The following is a 16704-nucleotide window of genomic DNA, read 5'->3' as shown; positions in this document are numbered from 1 at the left end:
GTCATTGTCACATTGCCGTTTGTGAGAGCTTGCTGTGTGCAAATGGGATGCTGCATTTCTTGCATTGCAACAGTGACTACGCTTCAAATTTGCTTCATTGGCTTTAGAGTGCTTAGGGATGTCCTGTAATCATGAAACGTGCTAAATAAATACAAAGCCTGTGGAATAGTGCACAGACTCGTGTCAGATTTTGGTGGTAAATATTCAACCCTGGTGTCATATCTATCAAGAGTTCCTTAAATTAATTAATTGCTGATCATTCTTCTGTGCAATACTCTTTGTCCTAGTTATATTCAAGTATGAGAGATGATTGCAAAGTATCTGTCTGTATAATTAGATTAATAATCATAATGCCCTTCTAATTACTGGTAAGTGAACTTTTTCATTTGAATACACAAATACGTATAGAATACTCTTAATTTCTAAAGCAACAATGTATTGTGTGGGAAGTAAATTGTCAGAAGAAATGAGTCTTATCTGTTAAGTTTTAAGTTTACTCTCAGAGAATGCACTATCCTCTCCAAGTTCTCCTCCAAGTCACACACCATCCCTACTTGGACATATATCACGATTCCTTCATTGTCACTGGGGCAAAATCTTGGAACTCCCTGCCTAACAGCATTGTAGGAGCACCTTCACAATACTGATTGCAGCCATCCAAAAAGGTGGCTCACATCACCACCTCTACGGCAACCATGGAGGACCCATAAATGCCTGAGTTTTGAATGACACCAACATCTGAAGAATGAATAAATAAAAGAAGAAATGGTTCTTTCACATTATCTCGTTACTATTGTTGGGACCTTGCTATGAGTAAATTAGCTGCTGATTACAGCAGTGACAACACTTCAAAAGTACTTCATTGGTTACACACAGCAAGGTCCCAATGACACTATTGAGTTGAGTATCTGTTACAGTGATATTGACTGAGGAATAAATGTTGGCCAGAGGGCTATGGGAATTCCTGTGCTCTTCAAATAGTGCGATGGAAATTTTATGCTCGCTTTAAAGGCCACATGGTGCCTGTGTTTAACATCTCATCGGAAAGGTGGCACCTCCAATAGTGCAGCACCCCCTCAGTACTGCACTGGAGAGTCAGCCGAGGTTAGGTGCTCACCTCTCAAGTGAGGGTTTGAACCCAAACTCTTCTGACTGAGAGGCGAGCTACCACTGAGCTATGGCTGGCATCTAAGTTAAATTGGAATATGCAAGTTTGTAGAGATATTGAATGAGGTAATATGTAACATCGCACTTTATCTTACATTGTCTGCTACATCTTCGTAATACCTTTGAGTTCATTGACATTCGTTGCTTCCATAAGCAGGCTGAACATCTTACTTATTGGGAGTTAACTCACACTGTCTTATATCTATTTGTATGATAGCAGGCTGTAACAACAAAACCCCTTTGTGACTTGAGCCAGATCCGTGCCGTTTACACGTGCATTTCATCTATATCTCTGTAGGTGGACTGAGGCAAGACTTGGTTTGAATCATTGAACTTATTTGGTGCACAGCAAGTTCAACGCACAGAGCAATAGTTATAAAATTCACTTAGTTCAATCAGTGCAACTTATATTCATGTGATGATGCAACATAAGAACATGCCATGCTACCCCAGATCAGTGGGCCATCTCACTTGAATTACAGAAGAAATCTGCTAATTAGCCTCTTGCATTTCTAATCAGGCTGCCTTTGTGAAGGCTGTCACAACTTTTGTTTTAACAAAGCTGACTGCCTTTGCAGCTTTTTTTTTTCAAATGTCTGTCTGTCAGAAAGCGTATCTGTCTTCTGCCCTCCTGTCACAAACAGAGATTGGGGGTTTTTCAATCCAATGACTGAGAGGTGTTGTTTGCCCAGCCAGATAAACTAACCCTTTAGTGCCTGGGAAGGGGGTCCGGCGGGGGTCGCAACCCTGGTGAGAGGGCCAGCCCACCGCCTGCACGGCCTCCTCGATATCAGTGTCCTCCAGGCTGACGCTGCGCTCGTGGTCGCCATCCAACTCACGGTGGAGCTTCTTTCCCGGCTCCCAGCTGTGACGGCGGAAGGACGACCGAGGCCGCATTGAGGCACTGAGATTCGATGACTGCCTCATGGGCACTCGGGCCGCCGTTCATATCCCTGGCCAACGCCTTCCAGGTGGGTGCGTCGTTCACATAGTGGCCACACCAGGACGAGTAGAACTCCACAAACCAGACTGACGACGCGTTCCTCAATTCTGCAGAAGCCAGACACAATCGGAAGTCAAACATATCTCCTGGATTCATGGCTGTGACAGAATTTCTTATCCACAGCTGTTACGTAAGTTTCTAAATTCACTTGAAAAAGCCCTTCAAAATACTCCTACAGGGGATGCAGAGACCAAGTGGGCCCACATCAGAGACACCATCTATGACTCAGCAATGACCAGCTATGGCAAACGTGAGAAGGAGAATGCAGACTGGTTTCAATCTTACTTTGAAGAGCTGGAACCTGTCATAGCCGCTAAGCGCATTGCACTGCTGAACTACAAGAAAGCCTCCAGCGAGTTAACATCAGTAGCATTTAAAGCAGCCAGAAGTGCTGCACAAAGAACAGCCAGACGCTGCGCAAATGACTACTGGCAACACCTATGCAGTCGTATTCAGCTGGCCTCCAACACCGGAAATATCAGAGGAATGTATTATGGCAAAAAGAGAGCTTTTAGGCCAACCATCAAGAAGATCGCCACCCCCCCGCCCCCTCAAGTCTAAATCAGGGGACACGATCACTGACCAATGCAAACGAATAAACCGCTGGGTGGAGCACTACCTAGAATTGTACTCCAGGGAAAATGTCACTGAGACCGCCCTCAATGCAGCCCAGTCTCTGCCAGTCATGGATGAGCTGGACGAATAGCCAACAAAATCTGAGCTCAGTGATGCCATTGATTCTCTCGCCAGTGGAAAAGCCCTTGGGAAGGACGCCATTACCCCTGAAATAATCGAGTGTCAAAACTGCTTTGCCTGTGCTGTGATGAGGGAGCAGTACCACAGGACATGTGCGATGCCAATATCATCACCCTCTATAAGAACAAGGGTGACTGCGGTGACTGCAACAACTACCATGGAATCTCCCTGCTCAGCATAGTGGGGAAAATCTTTGCTCGAGTTGTTTTGAACAGGCTCTATAAGCTGGCTGAGCGTGTCTACCCTGAGGCACAATGTGGCTTTCGAGCAGAGAGATCCACCATTGGCATGCTGTTCTCCCTTTGCCAGCTACAGGAGAAATGCCATGAACAACAGATGCTCCTCTACGTTACTTTCATAGATCTCACCAAAGCCTTTGACCTCGTCAGCAGGTAGTCTCTTCAGACTACTAGCAAAGATTGGATGTCCACCAAAGCTACTAAATATCATCGCCTCATTCCATGACAATATGAAAGGCACAATTCAGCCTCATCAGACCCCTTTCCTATCCTGAGTGGTGTGAAACAGGGCTGTGTTTTCGCACCTACACTGTTTGGGATCTTCTTCTCCCTGCTGCTCTCGCATGCGTTCAAGTCTTCAGAAGAAGGAATTTTCCTTCACACAAGATCAGGTGGCAGGTTGTTCAACCTTACCCGAAAGTACGGACGGTCCTCATTAGGGAACCCCTCTTTGCTGACGATGCTGCATTAACATGCCACACAGAAGAGTGTCTGCAGAGACTCATCGACAGGATTGCAGCTGCCTGCAACAAATTTGGCCTAACCATCAGCCTCGAGAAAATGAACATCATGGGACAGGATGTCAGAAATGCTCCATCCATCAATTTCGGCGACCACACTCTAGAAGTGGTTCAAGGGTTCGCCTACCTAGGTTCAACTATCACCAGTAACCTGTCCCTCGATGCAGAAATCAATAAGCGCATGGGAAAGGCATCTGCTGGTATGTCCAGACTGGCCAAGAAGGTGTGGGAAAATGGCGCACTGACATGGAACATAAAGGTCCGAGTGTATCAAGCCTGTGTCCTCATTACCTTGCTCTACGGCAGCGAGGCCTGGACAACATATGTTAGCCAAGAGCGACGTCTCAATTCATTCCATCTTCGCTGCCTCCGGAGAATCCTTGGCATCAGGTGGCAGGACCGTATCTCCAACACAGAAGTCCTCGAGGCGGCCAACATCCCCAGCTTATACACCCTACTGAGGCAGCGACGCTTGAGATGGCTTGGCCATGTGAGCCGCATGGAAGATGGCAGGATCCCCAAGGACACATTGTACACTCGTCACTGGTATCAGACCCATATCAGACCCACCGGCCGTCTATGTCTCCGCTTTAAAGACTTCTGCAAACGCGACATGAAGTCCTGTGAGATTGATTACAAGTCGTGGGAGTCATTTGCCAGCGACAACCAAAAAGGAGGGGCTAAAGTGTGGTGAGTCGAAGAGACTTAGCTGTTGGCAGGAAAAAAGACAGAAGCGCAAGGGGAGAACCAACTGTGTAACAACCCCGACAACCAATTTTATCTGCAGCGCCTGTGGAAGAGTCTGTCACTCTAGAATTGGCCTTTATAGCCACTCCAGGCGCTGCTTCACAAACCACTGACCAGCTCCAGGCACTTACCCATTGTCTTTTGAGACGAGGAGGCCAAAGAAGTGTGTGGGGAAAATAATATGATTAGTAGGATAAACACATTTTATGTGACTTCTGACCTGCAGCCCAACACGGAGCTGTATCAAGAAACTGACGGCTTTTAAACTAAGCATTAATGAATAAATACATTTTAAAGTAATTCATGTCTAGATACTTTCTGTGGAAATAGAGTTAAGTTTAAAGTTTGCTACTCTTGCACACAATAATGATGCCATCAAATTAATGCCACTACACCAGGTCCATATGTTCCACCAAGACTTCCTACAGTACTAAAAATGATTTTGAATCCTGTTTTCAGATTCCAATAATTAGCCTTTAAAGGAATTATCTTGCTAAGATTCTGCTTTTGTCATGGAGTTATGAATTAAAATAAAATGGTTGCAGAAAAAGTGCATCAGTGTAATACTCTGCCGAATCTGTTTGGGTCTCTGCCAGTCTGAGCTGCTGCAGCTTTGTACTATGTACTTCAGATCACCTACAGCCTAATTTTTTTTAACCTAACCACACATGATATAAGAACAGATACAATAAGCTGAAATACTCTCCGACACTCAACCTAATTTTGGACTGCGACAGAGACCACCAGCAGGACCTGCCAAACTGAAGCTGCACTGCTGTAATCTCTTTTAAAGCAATATATTGAAAAGGGTACTCTCAAGGATTACTATTTTAATTTGAATCACAGTATAACTAATTTAAGTATCTATTCTGGTGCTGCACAATACCTGTTAATCACACGCTCAAGTTGGCACCACTTCATGAAAGCATGCAAGATCATTTTTTTTTGTTTGTTTATAAAAACCACGTGAAATAAATAATATGAAAACACACTATTGTATCACTTGCATTTGAATTTGTGTTGGAATAAAGCAATCTTCTTCCATGCTTTCCCTTTCCCCAAATAAAAAGACAAGTTGAACAGATACTTTTTTCCTGAAGACAGTTGCCCTATAAGATTAATGTCCTGAGTTTTTCTGATACACAGACATGCGTACTACATAGGCAATGCAAGGAGCACTCAGATGAGCAATTGTTCTTCCGTTCATTTTCTGGTTTAGGAACCTCTGCTATTTGTAAGATTCATTTGGGTCTTAATGGGACTTTGCCTGGCCTTTATTTATATAAACATCTGACAATAACAAGCAGGAAAAGACCAGCTGGGTCCATCAGGCTCTATTTATTTTATCATTCAAAGAGAAGTTAGTTTTGTGGATATTATTTACAAAAAGTAAATAGTTACTGCTATGCAGCTGTTTTATAAAGATATAAGAAAGGTCAAGGACCAGCAGGGGCCATTTATCCCATTTGAAGTTCATCTCTTAATGTAACTCTTCCGTTGTAGCTTCCAACACCATTTTATATGTGCCAAATGATTTTGTCTCCAGCCCTATCCAGTTGCCAAATGCTATTTAATAAATGTCTTCAATTAATGGCAGACCTGAACATTTTGCAGTTTCCTGGACAATTATACAAGAATGTTTAATTTGTTAATATGTTTAATAGCCAATTTCACAAAATTCTTTGTGTACATTTTTGAAGTATTTCAGGAGAGTATTTCTAGAAGTATAAAAATGTTGAATACTTTAAATAACACTTAGAAGAAGAGGGGAAGGGATTGCATACTAAGTGTATGTATACTGAGTTGAGTTATGCTTGTGATGTGCAATTTATTACACTTTGCAATATTTAATTTTTGTGATCTTAATTATATTTCCTATCTTTGACAGATTTGGAAGAGATCTGGAGCTTGGTTTTACAAGGGATTACCAAAATACATTCTGCCATTGAAAAGCACTGCTAGAAACAATGAGCTGCACTTACGGCCTATTCAGGTGGACACCTTGGAGCATAGACAAAGTATTATTGTCAACCGATCATACAGTTGGGCTAAAGGAAGAGGTTGGTGTCTTTTTAGTTCAGATGAAAGATGTCCTTTCCATATAACCCTCCTTTGTTCCAGAACTCGCTCCTGTGCCCCAAGAATGTTAACTTCCTGCATCAACTCTACAGCCATGCATTGACCATCTTCATCTTTCACTTCTTACCATACAGCATGTATCTGTCAAATATCTCCTTTAAGGTCTTGCAACTGAGCACCAAAGCCCTTAAACTCCCTCAGAAAGACCCCATATTACTTCTGTCTGTTATTGGTTCCTACATGGACCATGTCTTTTTAAGATGTTTTCTACATTCATCCTGGCACCTGGATATGACTACAAAAAAGACTGTTCCTCAATGATGGAATCTACAAATGCTACCATTCTTTTATTCTAGTAATTTATTTGCCTCTGCTCCCGAATGCAGACATCTTGCTCAGCGGCACCTTTATCTTAGACTGTTACTATCTGCCTCAGAAGTCTAACACATTCTAAAAGCTACCAACAATTTTGTCCCCATCTGCGATCACTTACCTTTAAAATACACCCAACCTTCAGCAAGCTACTAATCCTGGGACCACAATGGGCTGGGAGTTCATCCACTCTATTTAAATGAAGTTGACTCCACAAAATCATACGCTACACTAACGATCAGATGGGTGCTATTAGCATAGTAAGAGACTCATGCTGAATCAAAGACCTGATTAGAATATCTACAGCATTTTGTAAATGTAAAATCAAATTTTGGATTGAGACTCCAAATATGAGTATCAATGTCAAGTGTAGTACACTAGCAAGTGTGCTTGGATAAATATCTGATCAAGAACTATTGGTCCCATTTCATTTTCTCTCTTGCATTTCGACACAAATAACTGCAGTGATGGAATTTCAGGCAAGTGGTAAAATAAAAATATTTTTCATTTTTCTTCCCATTCAATCCACTTGAAAGAGCAGGTTACTGGTCATAGTGACCTCATGGATATTTCATCCCTTATTCTTGGTGCTGAAAACCACAAAGTAATTCTGTTCGAATATCAAGGTGATGAATACTCTGTTTAAGGGGCGTGAAACATGTATTTGGGCCCATGCTTGCTTGCGTTTTGAATTTCTTAACGTTTTCATGTGTGGATATTGGGTGAGGACAGATTCGAGCTCTCGCACCTGCAGTTGAAGCTTGGGGCACATGAAAAGTTACTCGGGTAAGGTGCGATGGATTTGCCAGCACCAGTGAAACTGCCTCTTCGACAAACTTTTGGCCCCCTGTCCTAATGTCTCTATATGTGGCTTTGTGTCAAATTTTGTTTGATAATACTCCTGTGAAGCTCCTTGGGATATTTTACTGCATTAAAGGCACTATATAAATGCAAGCTGTAGCTAGAGTAGTTAGAAGTTGGAGAGGTGAGAAGAAAGTTGTGAAAAGAAAGAGGGCATGAGTTTTTGTTGAAGTAAAACTGCTGATTCATGCTTAAATACTGCTCACTGAGCTTCTAAATGCTTAATTTAATAGTTTCAGTCTCATTCTGTCTACTAGTGGTTGTTTTCAAAATAATGACATGAATGATGATTTCTCTACACTAGATACTTAAATTGAAAGCATATTGAATGTATTGAGAGTCAATTTTCCTTTCCTGGTGCATGTCATGAATTGGTGCTAATTCTGCTTGATTAGTTATCCATTAATAGCTCTCATTTCCAAGGTCATGCATTTTCTTAAAAACAAAATCTTTATTCATAGATTCAGGTACAGACTGGAAATAAGTGTAAGACGCATGCTACTGTGTGTGTGAAATTTAAAGAGATTGAGGCACTTAAAGGTGAGTATCACAGTGAGGGGACAAAAATTCTGAGAGTCTTGAAAGGCTCAAGCTATTGGCAACCAAAGTTTGTTGGATGGCGGATTAAGAAGAAGTAGACAAAATGAATGGAGAGGAAATCCCGTGTTCAGGCTTGAGGCCATAGCTCACCAGTTCTGCCCCAGTCCCACAGTCCATGATAAAGCAGTTTTCCATTAGCAGATGACCCAGTTCTACATCTTGCTCAAACGCGTATGGAGATCATAACTGTGCACAGTACCTTTTGTGTAACACGACCTACCTGGAATTCCTTTGGCGTTTCACTTTTCCAACATCCTCAGATGAAGTATTCCCATTGGGAAACACATTGATGGCAGCAATGGTGTTGTAAAGAAAAAAATAGTTAAACAGTTGTCAGAAAGACTCATGAGAATGAATCTAAGTGCCAGGAGGAAAAAAGTTCTGAAAATGGGGGAGAAATAGCCCCAAAACCCCAGCTCCTAGAAACTGTTGATGCCAATTCCCAATGGCCATTGCTTACAGTTGTCTTAGAAGCTACATTCCGCAAGGGAAAGTTCACAAGAAATGTCAGTATGGTGTTCCTGTATGATATAGAAATTAGAACGCAGGTCTTGCCTGCTTCAAGTGGATATGTCCACTGCTTGCTTATGACCTGCTGGAACTGTTGCCTAGTGCAAATGAGCTAGAGATCTGGGGAGCTCCATGCTTTCATCCTCAACAGACTGTCAAAAAAAATGAAAGTACGTGTGAGAAGTAGGAAAACTAGGCCAAAATTGAGCAGTTTTTTTTTGTGTGTGTGATGGGAGCAGTGCTTTTAAGTGCATGCTAAACAGGCGATTAGGTTACATGTTGAGACATTTTGTATGATATTCTTTTGGGCCTCCTTATCTCGAGAGACAATGGATACGCGCCTGGAGGTGGTCAGTGGTTTGTGAAGCAGCGCCTGGAGTGGCTATAAAGGCCAATTCTGGAGTGACAGGCTCTTCCACAGGTGCTGCAGAGAAATTTGTTTGGTGGGGCTGTTGCACAGTTGGCTCTCCCCTTGCGCCTCTGTCTTTTTTCCTGCCAACTACTAAGTCTCTTCGACTCGCCACAATTTAGCCCTGTCTTTATGGCTGCCCGCCAGCTCTGGCGAATGCTGGCAACTGACTCCCACGACTTGTGATCAATGTCACACGATTTCATGTCGCGTTTGCAGACGTCTTTATAACGGAGACATGGACGGCCGGTGGGTCTGATACCAGTGGCGAGCTCGCTGTACAATGTGTCTTTGGGGATCCTGCCATCTTCCATGCGGCTCACATGGCCAAGCCATCTCAAGCGCCGCTGACTCAGTAGTGTGTATAAGCTGGGGATGTTGGCCGCTTCAAGGACTTCTGTGTTGGAGATATAGTCCTGCCACCTGATGCCAAGTATAGATATACATAACATAAATCTAATTGCTTTATATATTATGTTTAAATGTTTTTTGGCATTTAATGTATTGACGCCTTGGGGAAATGGAAATTAACCTATTCTGTCTATAATGTAAATTAAAGTATGCATAAAATAATATAAAATGAGAATATCTCACTGAATAGTTTTCCTAATGGCTTTGAGGATAATTCTCACTGTTAAGTGCAGGAGTTAATGAAGATAAATTAGTTGCTATTACTTCCACATGCTCTGTTATTATTGATTGGTTATCAGAGATTTTAAATGTGCCATTGCAAATTAAGCACAACCAAAATGCTGTAAGATCCTAAAGTTATTCTTATAATCAATATGTTCATCCTTCTAAGTAATTAATAAACTGTTGGGTCAAATTGATAAATACAACAGAATGAGCACTTTTAGTTGGTCAAATAATTTTAATCGATATAGCGCGCACTATTACTGCGATGTAATGGAAGCATGGGACATCTAACCCCTTGCGATCTAAGTGGCCACTTAACAGCCACTTGAGGGCCTTCGCCTTCCTCCACACGGATTTTATGCGTGGCAAGCAGGCGCCCTGGAGCCGGGAAAAGCCGCCTGGAAAAACTAGGCGGCTGCCGATCGTCCCGGTCCGGGTGGTGGGGGGGGGGGTGTTCTGGGCACTGGGTGCCCGATGGAGGGCCGCCCCCACTACCCCAACCACCACAATACCCAACATACACCCCCCCTCCCCCCCCCCCCCCCCCCCCAACTGACCACCCTTGCCTCGCTGGGGTCCAACCGATTACCCCCGGCGAGGCAACCAAAACTTACCTTTCCTCCCGGCTCCACGTCGTCTTCTGTCTTCGGCTGGGCTAATCTGAATCCTAAAGGATATGTACTGGGGTCATTGGAAGTTAATGATACAACCGACAACTGCAAAGTTAACTGCATACAATGGGTGATCCGTCCCTTGCAGTGGCACACTGACAATGCAATGCAGCTATGGCAAGTCGGCATGGAAACCACAAATATTTTACCTGGTAGATATGAGTGGACCAGCAGTAGCAGGACTAGCAGCGTGTAAGGACCTCAACATCGTGACTATCCATGAGATCACCAAGGTACCCATTACAGCAGAAGAGACCAAGGGTACCTGCATTGAGTCAATCCAGGACCTACAACAAATGTACCCAGGCAAGTCTGATGCCGAAGGAGATTTCAGAGGAGATGCCGTACTGCACCTCAGAGGATGCAGTTCCTATATCGACCCTCCCAGAAAGTTCAGCATGCACATACAGGAAAGGCTTAAGCGGGAGTTGGATCACATGGAATGCAGTGGCATCATCCGTCATGTGCATCATCGCACAAACTGGTGCTGTTCAATTATGTGCATACTAAAGAAGGATGGAGCAATCAGGGTATGTCTAGAACTGAGGCGTCTAAACCTCTCAAAGAGATGCCTCCACAAGACTCCAACACTAGAGGAATTGAATCCCAAGTTCACAGGAGCCAAATTCTTCTCCAAGTTGGATGCTAAACATGGATATTGGTCAGTACACCTAGCTCAGGAATCTCTAGGAGTCACCACCTTCAGGACACCATTTGGAAGATACTGCTTCCAGAGACTACCCTTCAGCTTATCTGTCAATCAAAATCTGTTTCAGCAGCATATGGACAGAATTATAGAAAACATGCTTGGATGTATAGGCATTGTTGATGATATTGTGGTAATGTTCAGAACCAAAGAAGAGCATGATCTAAATCTGATCAATTGGCAGATATCCATTCACCAGAATCAGGAAGCAGGAGACGGTCTGTGATCCACAACTGTTTTATAATCAATCCACAGTTCAGTATAAATACTAGTTTCCACTCTTCCCTTCTGGACTAACTCCCTGTCCAGAAGTAACTCCCCTGACTGGGGAAAAACTCAGCCCTTAAATATAAGCTGCAATGAGCATCACCTGCTATCTAACTCTGAAGTACGTCCTGGTTATTACAAGGGAGCAGCATTTTCAACATTGTCAATCTTCACTCACTGGCAACAGCTCGTCGCAAAGGGCTCGTTTTTAACAGCAAGTAGTACCAGGTGAATGTGAGTCAGATCAATTTCTTTGGCTCCATCTATTCAGGTTGTGGAATCCGGCCTGACCCAGGCAAAGTTGAAGACGTAAGGCATATGCCTACTCCATAGACAAAGAAGATCTACAGGGATGCCTTGGATTTTTCAACTTCTTGGCACCATACATTCCAATTTTTCTGACAAAACATCATCACTGAGAGAGCTCTTAAAGAAAGAAATGCCATATATATGGCAGGAGGACCGTCATTCTATGTTTGAGTCTGTCAAACAAGCATTGTCAGCAGTAACCTGTACCCTGCAGTACTATGATCCAAGGAAGAAGATAATCCTGGAAATCGACACCTCACAGAAAGGGCTAGGAGCATGCATCCTGCAGGATGGCAAACCAATTGTATTCGGATCCAAAGGTTTATCCTCTGCACAATCCAATTACTCAAATATAGAGTGTGAACCACTTAGTCTGGTGTTGTGGATCACAAGGTTCCACATCTACCTGTTTGGTAAGCAGCTCACGGTGGAAGCTGACCGCAAACCACTGGAGATGATCTGGTGCAAACCATTGACAAGCGCACCACCTCGACTACAGCAACTTTGAGTGAAAGTGCAGGGGTACGACTTCAACGTCTGCTACAAACCGGGTGCCAGTATGGTCACCTCGGATACGTTGAGCAGATTCCCAAATCTGAACAAGAATGAAGGCGTCCCATTGAGGTGGAAAATGTGCTCAAAATTAATTTATTGCATTTAGGTCAACACAAATGTGACCAACTGCAACCAGAAACAGCCAATGACCTACAACTCAAGGCATTGTGGAGAGTCATCATAGAAGGATGACCTGTTATAATAAGAGAGATGCCAGAAACTCTCAGATGCTTTTGGCCTTATAGAGATGAACTTGGTATCTTGAGAGGCATCACCTTCAAAGGAAAACAAGTGATTGTGCCCAAAGCTCTCTGACAGGACATCTTGTCACCACTTCACCAAAGCCATATAGGCACAGAGCGAACAAGGCGACTGGCACGCGATACTGTTTATTGACCAGGCATCAACAGTGACATCAAAGGTAGTAAGGATGTGCGAGGCATGCCACCAGCTACAACAACGTAGCGAATCTCTACACCCTCACGAGATTCCATCAGTCTCTTGGTCCAAAATTGCCACTGATCTATTAACCGTGAATGGAGATGACTTTATCTCAGTCACCGATTATTTCGCCAAATTTCCAATTGTCAGACAAGTAAAAGACACACTTCAAGCGCGATTGTCACAGACACATTGAGTGCCATATTCAGTCTGGTCGGTGTATCTGAAGAAATGATTTCTCCCAATGGGCCACAGTATATGGTAGACATTTCAGGGATGTGTCCGGCAAATGGGGCGTAACCCATGTGACATCCTCACCACATTACCCGAGATCTGATGGTCTTGTCGAGTGAATGGTTCACACAGTTAAATCGTTTATCCTGAAGTGTAGGACAATGAAACAAGATTTTTGTGTTGCCTTGTTACACCTCAGAGCTACATTTATGGATATGAGCTTACCGTCATCAGCAGAGATCATATTTGGCAGACAAGTGAGAACGATTCTGCCAAGCTGTCATCTGCCCAAATTTTGGGAGATGTAGAAGACACTGCTCGAAACACAAGGGAGAATGAAGATGGTGTATGACCGACATGCAGGGGCAGAACTACCTCAACTACACGTAGGACAAAAGGTCAGGGTCGTACACCCCACAATGAGAACACGGTTACCCACAGAGGTATCCAAAGTACACAGTAAGCCTAGGTCTTACGAGGTTACATCGAATGGAGCAGTGTTGAGGAGGAACCGAAGCCAATTAAGACAAGTGTACAATAGTCCAGTTGCGCACAGCGAACTCGAAAGAACACACTGACGATGAGGGTGTGATGGAACAACAGGACAACAACTAACACATTGACAACTTGTCGGCAAACCAAGGGTAAAATTCAGATCCCCAGTAGGTTATACCATATCAAAATCTGGAAGAGTTGTCAAACCACCGAAACGATACATGGACTCTTAAGCTTCTGCACTCATAAATTTCACAGTCCCCATCTTTGTTTCTAAATTTTATAATCTCTATCCCTGTATAACTAATTTTGATATAATCCCATTTTAGGTGTTTTTATTGGTAGCGTACGAGAATTATCTTTGGAAAGAAAGGGGATGTTGTATGATCGCTTTAAGAATGATGTCCCTTTAAGAACTCAGTATACTAATGAGCTAAGTAGGGTAGGCGGTGGCGTAGTGGTATTATCGCTGGACTAGTAACCCAGAGACCCAGGGTATTTCTCTGGGGACATGGGTTCGAATCCCACCACAGCAGAAGGTGGAATTTGAACTTAATTAATAAATCTGGAGCTCCTGACCTCATTACAGCCTTGGTTCAAACATGGACAAAAGAGCTGAACTCCAGAGGTGAGGTAAGAGTGACTGCCCTTGACATCAAGGCAGCATTTGACTGAGTATGGCATCAAGGAGCCCTAGCAAAACTGAGGTCAATGGGAATCAGGGGGAAAACCCTCCGTTGGCTGGAGTCATACCTAGCGCAAAGGAAGATGGTTGTGATTGTTGGAGGTCAATTATCTGAGCTTCAAGACATCACTGCAGGAATTCCTTAGGGTAGTGTCCTAGGCCCAACCATCTTCAGCTGCTTCATCAATGACTTTCCTTCAATCATAAGGTCAGAAGTGGGGATGTTCGCTGATGATTGCTCAATGTTCAGCACCATTCGCGACTCCTCAGATACTGAAGCAGTCTGTGTAGAAATGCAGCAAGACTTGGACAATATCCAAGCTTGGGCTGATAAGTGGCAAGTAACATTCGCGCCACACAAGTGCCAGGCAATGACCATCTCCAACAAGAGAGAATCTAACCATCTCCCCTTGACATTCAACGGCATTACCATCGCTGAATCCCCCGCTATCAATATCCTAGGGGCTATCGTTGACCAGAAACTGAACTGGAGTAGCCATATAAACACTGTGGCTACAAAAGCAGGACAGAGGCTAGGAATCCTGAGGCGAGTAACTCACCTCCTGACTCCCCAAAGCCTGTCCACCATCTACAAGGCACAAGTCAGGAGTGTGATGGAATACTCTCCACTTGCCTGGATGGATGCAGCTCCAACAACACTCAAGAAGCTCGACACCATCCAGGACAAAGCAGCCCGCTTGATTGGCACCCCCATCTACAAACATTCACTCCCTCCACCACCGACGCACAGTGGCAGCAGTGTGTACCATCTGCAAGATGCACTGCAGCAATGCACCAAGGCTCCTTCGACAGCACCTTCCAAACCCGCGCCCTCTACCAACTAGAAGGACAAGGGCAGCAAATACATGGGAACACCACCACCTGCAAGTTCCCCTCCAAGTCGCACGCCATCCTGACTTGGAACTATATCGCCGTTCCTTCACTGTCGCTGGATCAAAATCCTGGAACTCCCTTTCTAACAGCACTGTGGGTATACCTACCCCAAATGGACTGCAGCGGTTCAAGAAGGCAGCTCACCACCACCTTCTCAAGGGCAATTAGGGATGGGCAATAAATGCTGGCCTGGCCAGTGTCGCCCACATCCCATGAACGAATTTTTTAAAAAAAGTACCAGCATGTAGTCATGTGACTAGAAGTCATGGTCACTCTGCATTGTAACACCCTGGATATGGTTTGTTCTGTATTGTTTATACTAGTTTAGCTTTTAATAAACCTACTAGAGGTTGTCAAGGAACTAGAATTCACATACCTCATTGTGTTTCTTGAGATAACACAAAGAAACTCATCACAGTATATATCCGTAATTGAATTTGAATGTAGTGGGTAAGATTAAGAAGTTTGCGGATGTTACAAAAATTTGGCCATGTGGTTGATAATGAGGAAGAAAGCTGCAGACTGCAGGAAGATATCAAGTCAGGTGGGCAGAAAAGTGGCAAATGGAATGAAATGGAATTGTGAGGCAATACATTCAGAGGACAAACAAGGCAAGGGAATACACAATAAATGGTAGGATTCTGAGAAGTGTATAGGAACAGAGGGACCTTCGAGTGCATGTCCATAGATCTGGACAGGTAGATAAGGTGGTCAAGAAGGCATGGAATGGGACGTTATGCTGGAACTAGGTATAAAACCCTAGTTAGGGTAGTTCAGCTGGAGTACTGCGTCATTGCACTGTAGGAAAGATGTGATTGCACTACCATTTTTATTCACTTGTGGGATGTGGGCATTGCTGGCTAGACCACCAGCATTTATTGCCCTTCAACTGAGTGGCTTGCTTGGCCATTTCAGAGAGTTGTTTTTTTTCAGTCAACCCCATTTGGAAGAGAGGAGGCTGAGGGGAGACTTAATTGAAGTTTTTAAAATTGAGGTGTCTAGATAGAGTCAGTAGGACAGCCCTATTCCCTTTGGTTGAGGGGTTCATAACCAGGGGGCATATATCTAGGCTAAGAGGTGAGAGGTTTAGAGGGGAATCCAGGGGAATTTCTTTCATCCAAAGCTGGTGGGGATCTGGAACGCACTGCCTGAAAGGGTGTTAAAGGCAGAAACCCTCATAACGTTGAAAAAGTATTTGGATATGCACTTGGAATGCTGTAACCTACAATGCTATGGACCAAGAGCTGGGCAGTGGGATTTGGCTGGATGGCTACTTGTCAGCTGTCTTGGACAGGATGGGCCAAATGGCTCCTTCCGGGTTGTAAATTTCTATGATTCTAAGAAATCTTAGCTGTGGACCAGGGTTGTCCAACCTTTTCGCATGGGTGGGGGGGCACATTATAATTTTGTCCTACATGTGGGGGTGGGGGCCGGTGAGAGAATTTCAGAAAGATAAAGGCATTAAAATTTATCTTATTAATCAAAACAGCAACAGATGTGCATTTTTGTGAAGAAGCTTCAAATGAAAAGTCTAATTTGTTGATTTA

At 43.7% G+C, this 16704-nt stretch overlaps 1 protein-coding gene across 5 annotated transcripts in view; it reads left to right on the top strand.

Moving 5' to 3' along the window:
- Nucleotides 1–16704, top strand: part of LOC137346500 (rab effector Noc2-like) — a 252244-nt gene that overhangs the window by 188088 nt on the left and 47452 nt on the right. For all 5 annotated transcript variants that reach the window (XM_068009967.1, XM_068009963.1, XM_068009962.1 and 2 more), the window contains one exon: nt 6322–6493. In XM_068009967.1, the coding sequence (XP_067866068.1) occupies nt 6322–6493 (172 nt within the window). The remainder of the gene's footprint in view (nt 1–6321; nt 6494–16704) is intronic.

The sequence above is a fragment of the Heterodontus francisci genome, chromosome 30 (assembly GCF_036365525.1).
Source record: "Heterodontus francisci isolate sHetFra1 chromosome 30, sHetFra1.hap1, whole genome shotgun sequence".
Classification (NCBI taxonomy): Eukaryota; Metazoa; Chordata; class Chondrichthyes; order Heterodontiformes; family Heterodontidae; genus Heterodontus; species Heterodontus francisci.
The sequence above is the reverse complement of the archived record's forward strand: the minus strand, read 5'-3'. Positions and strand labels throughout refer to the sequence as shown.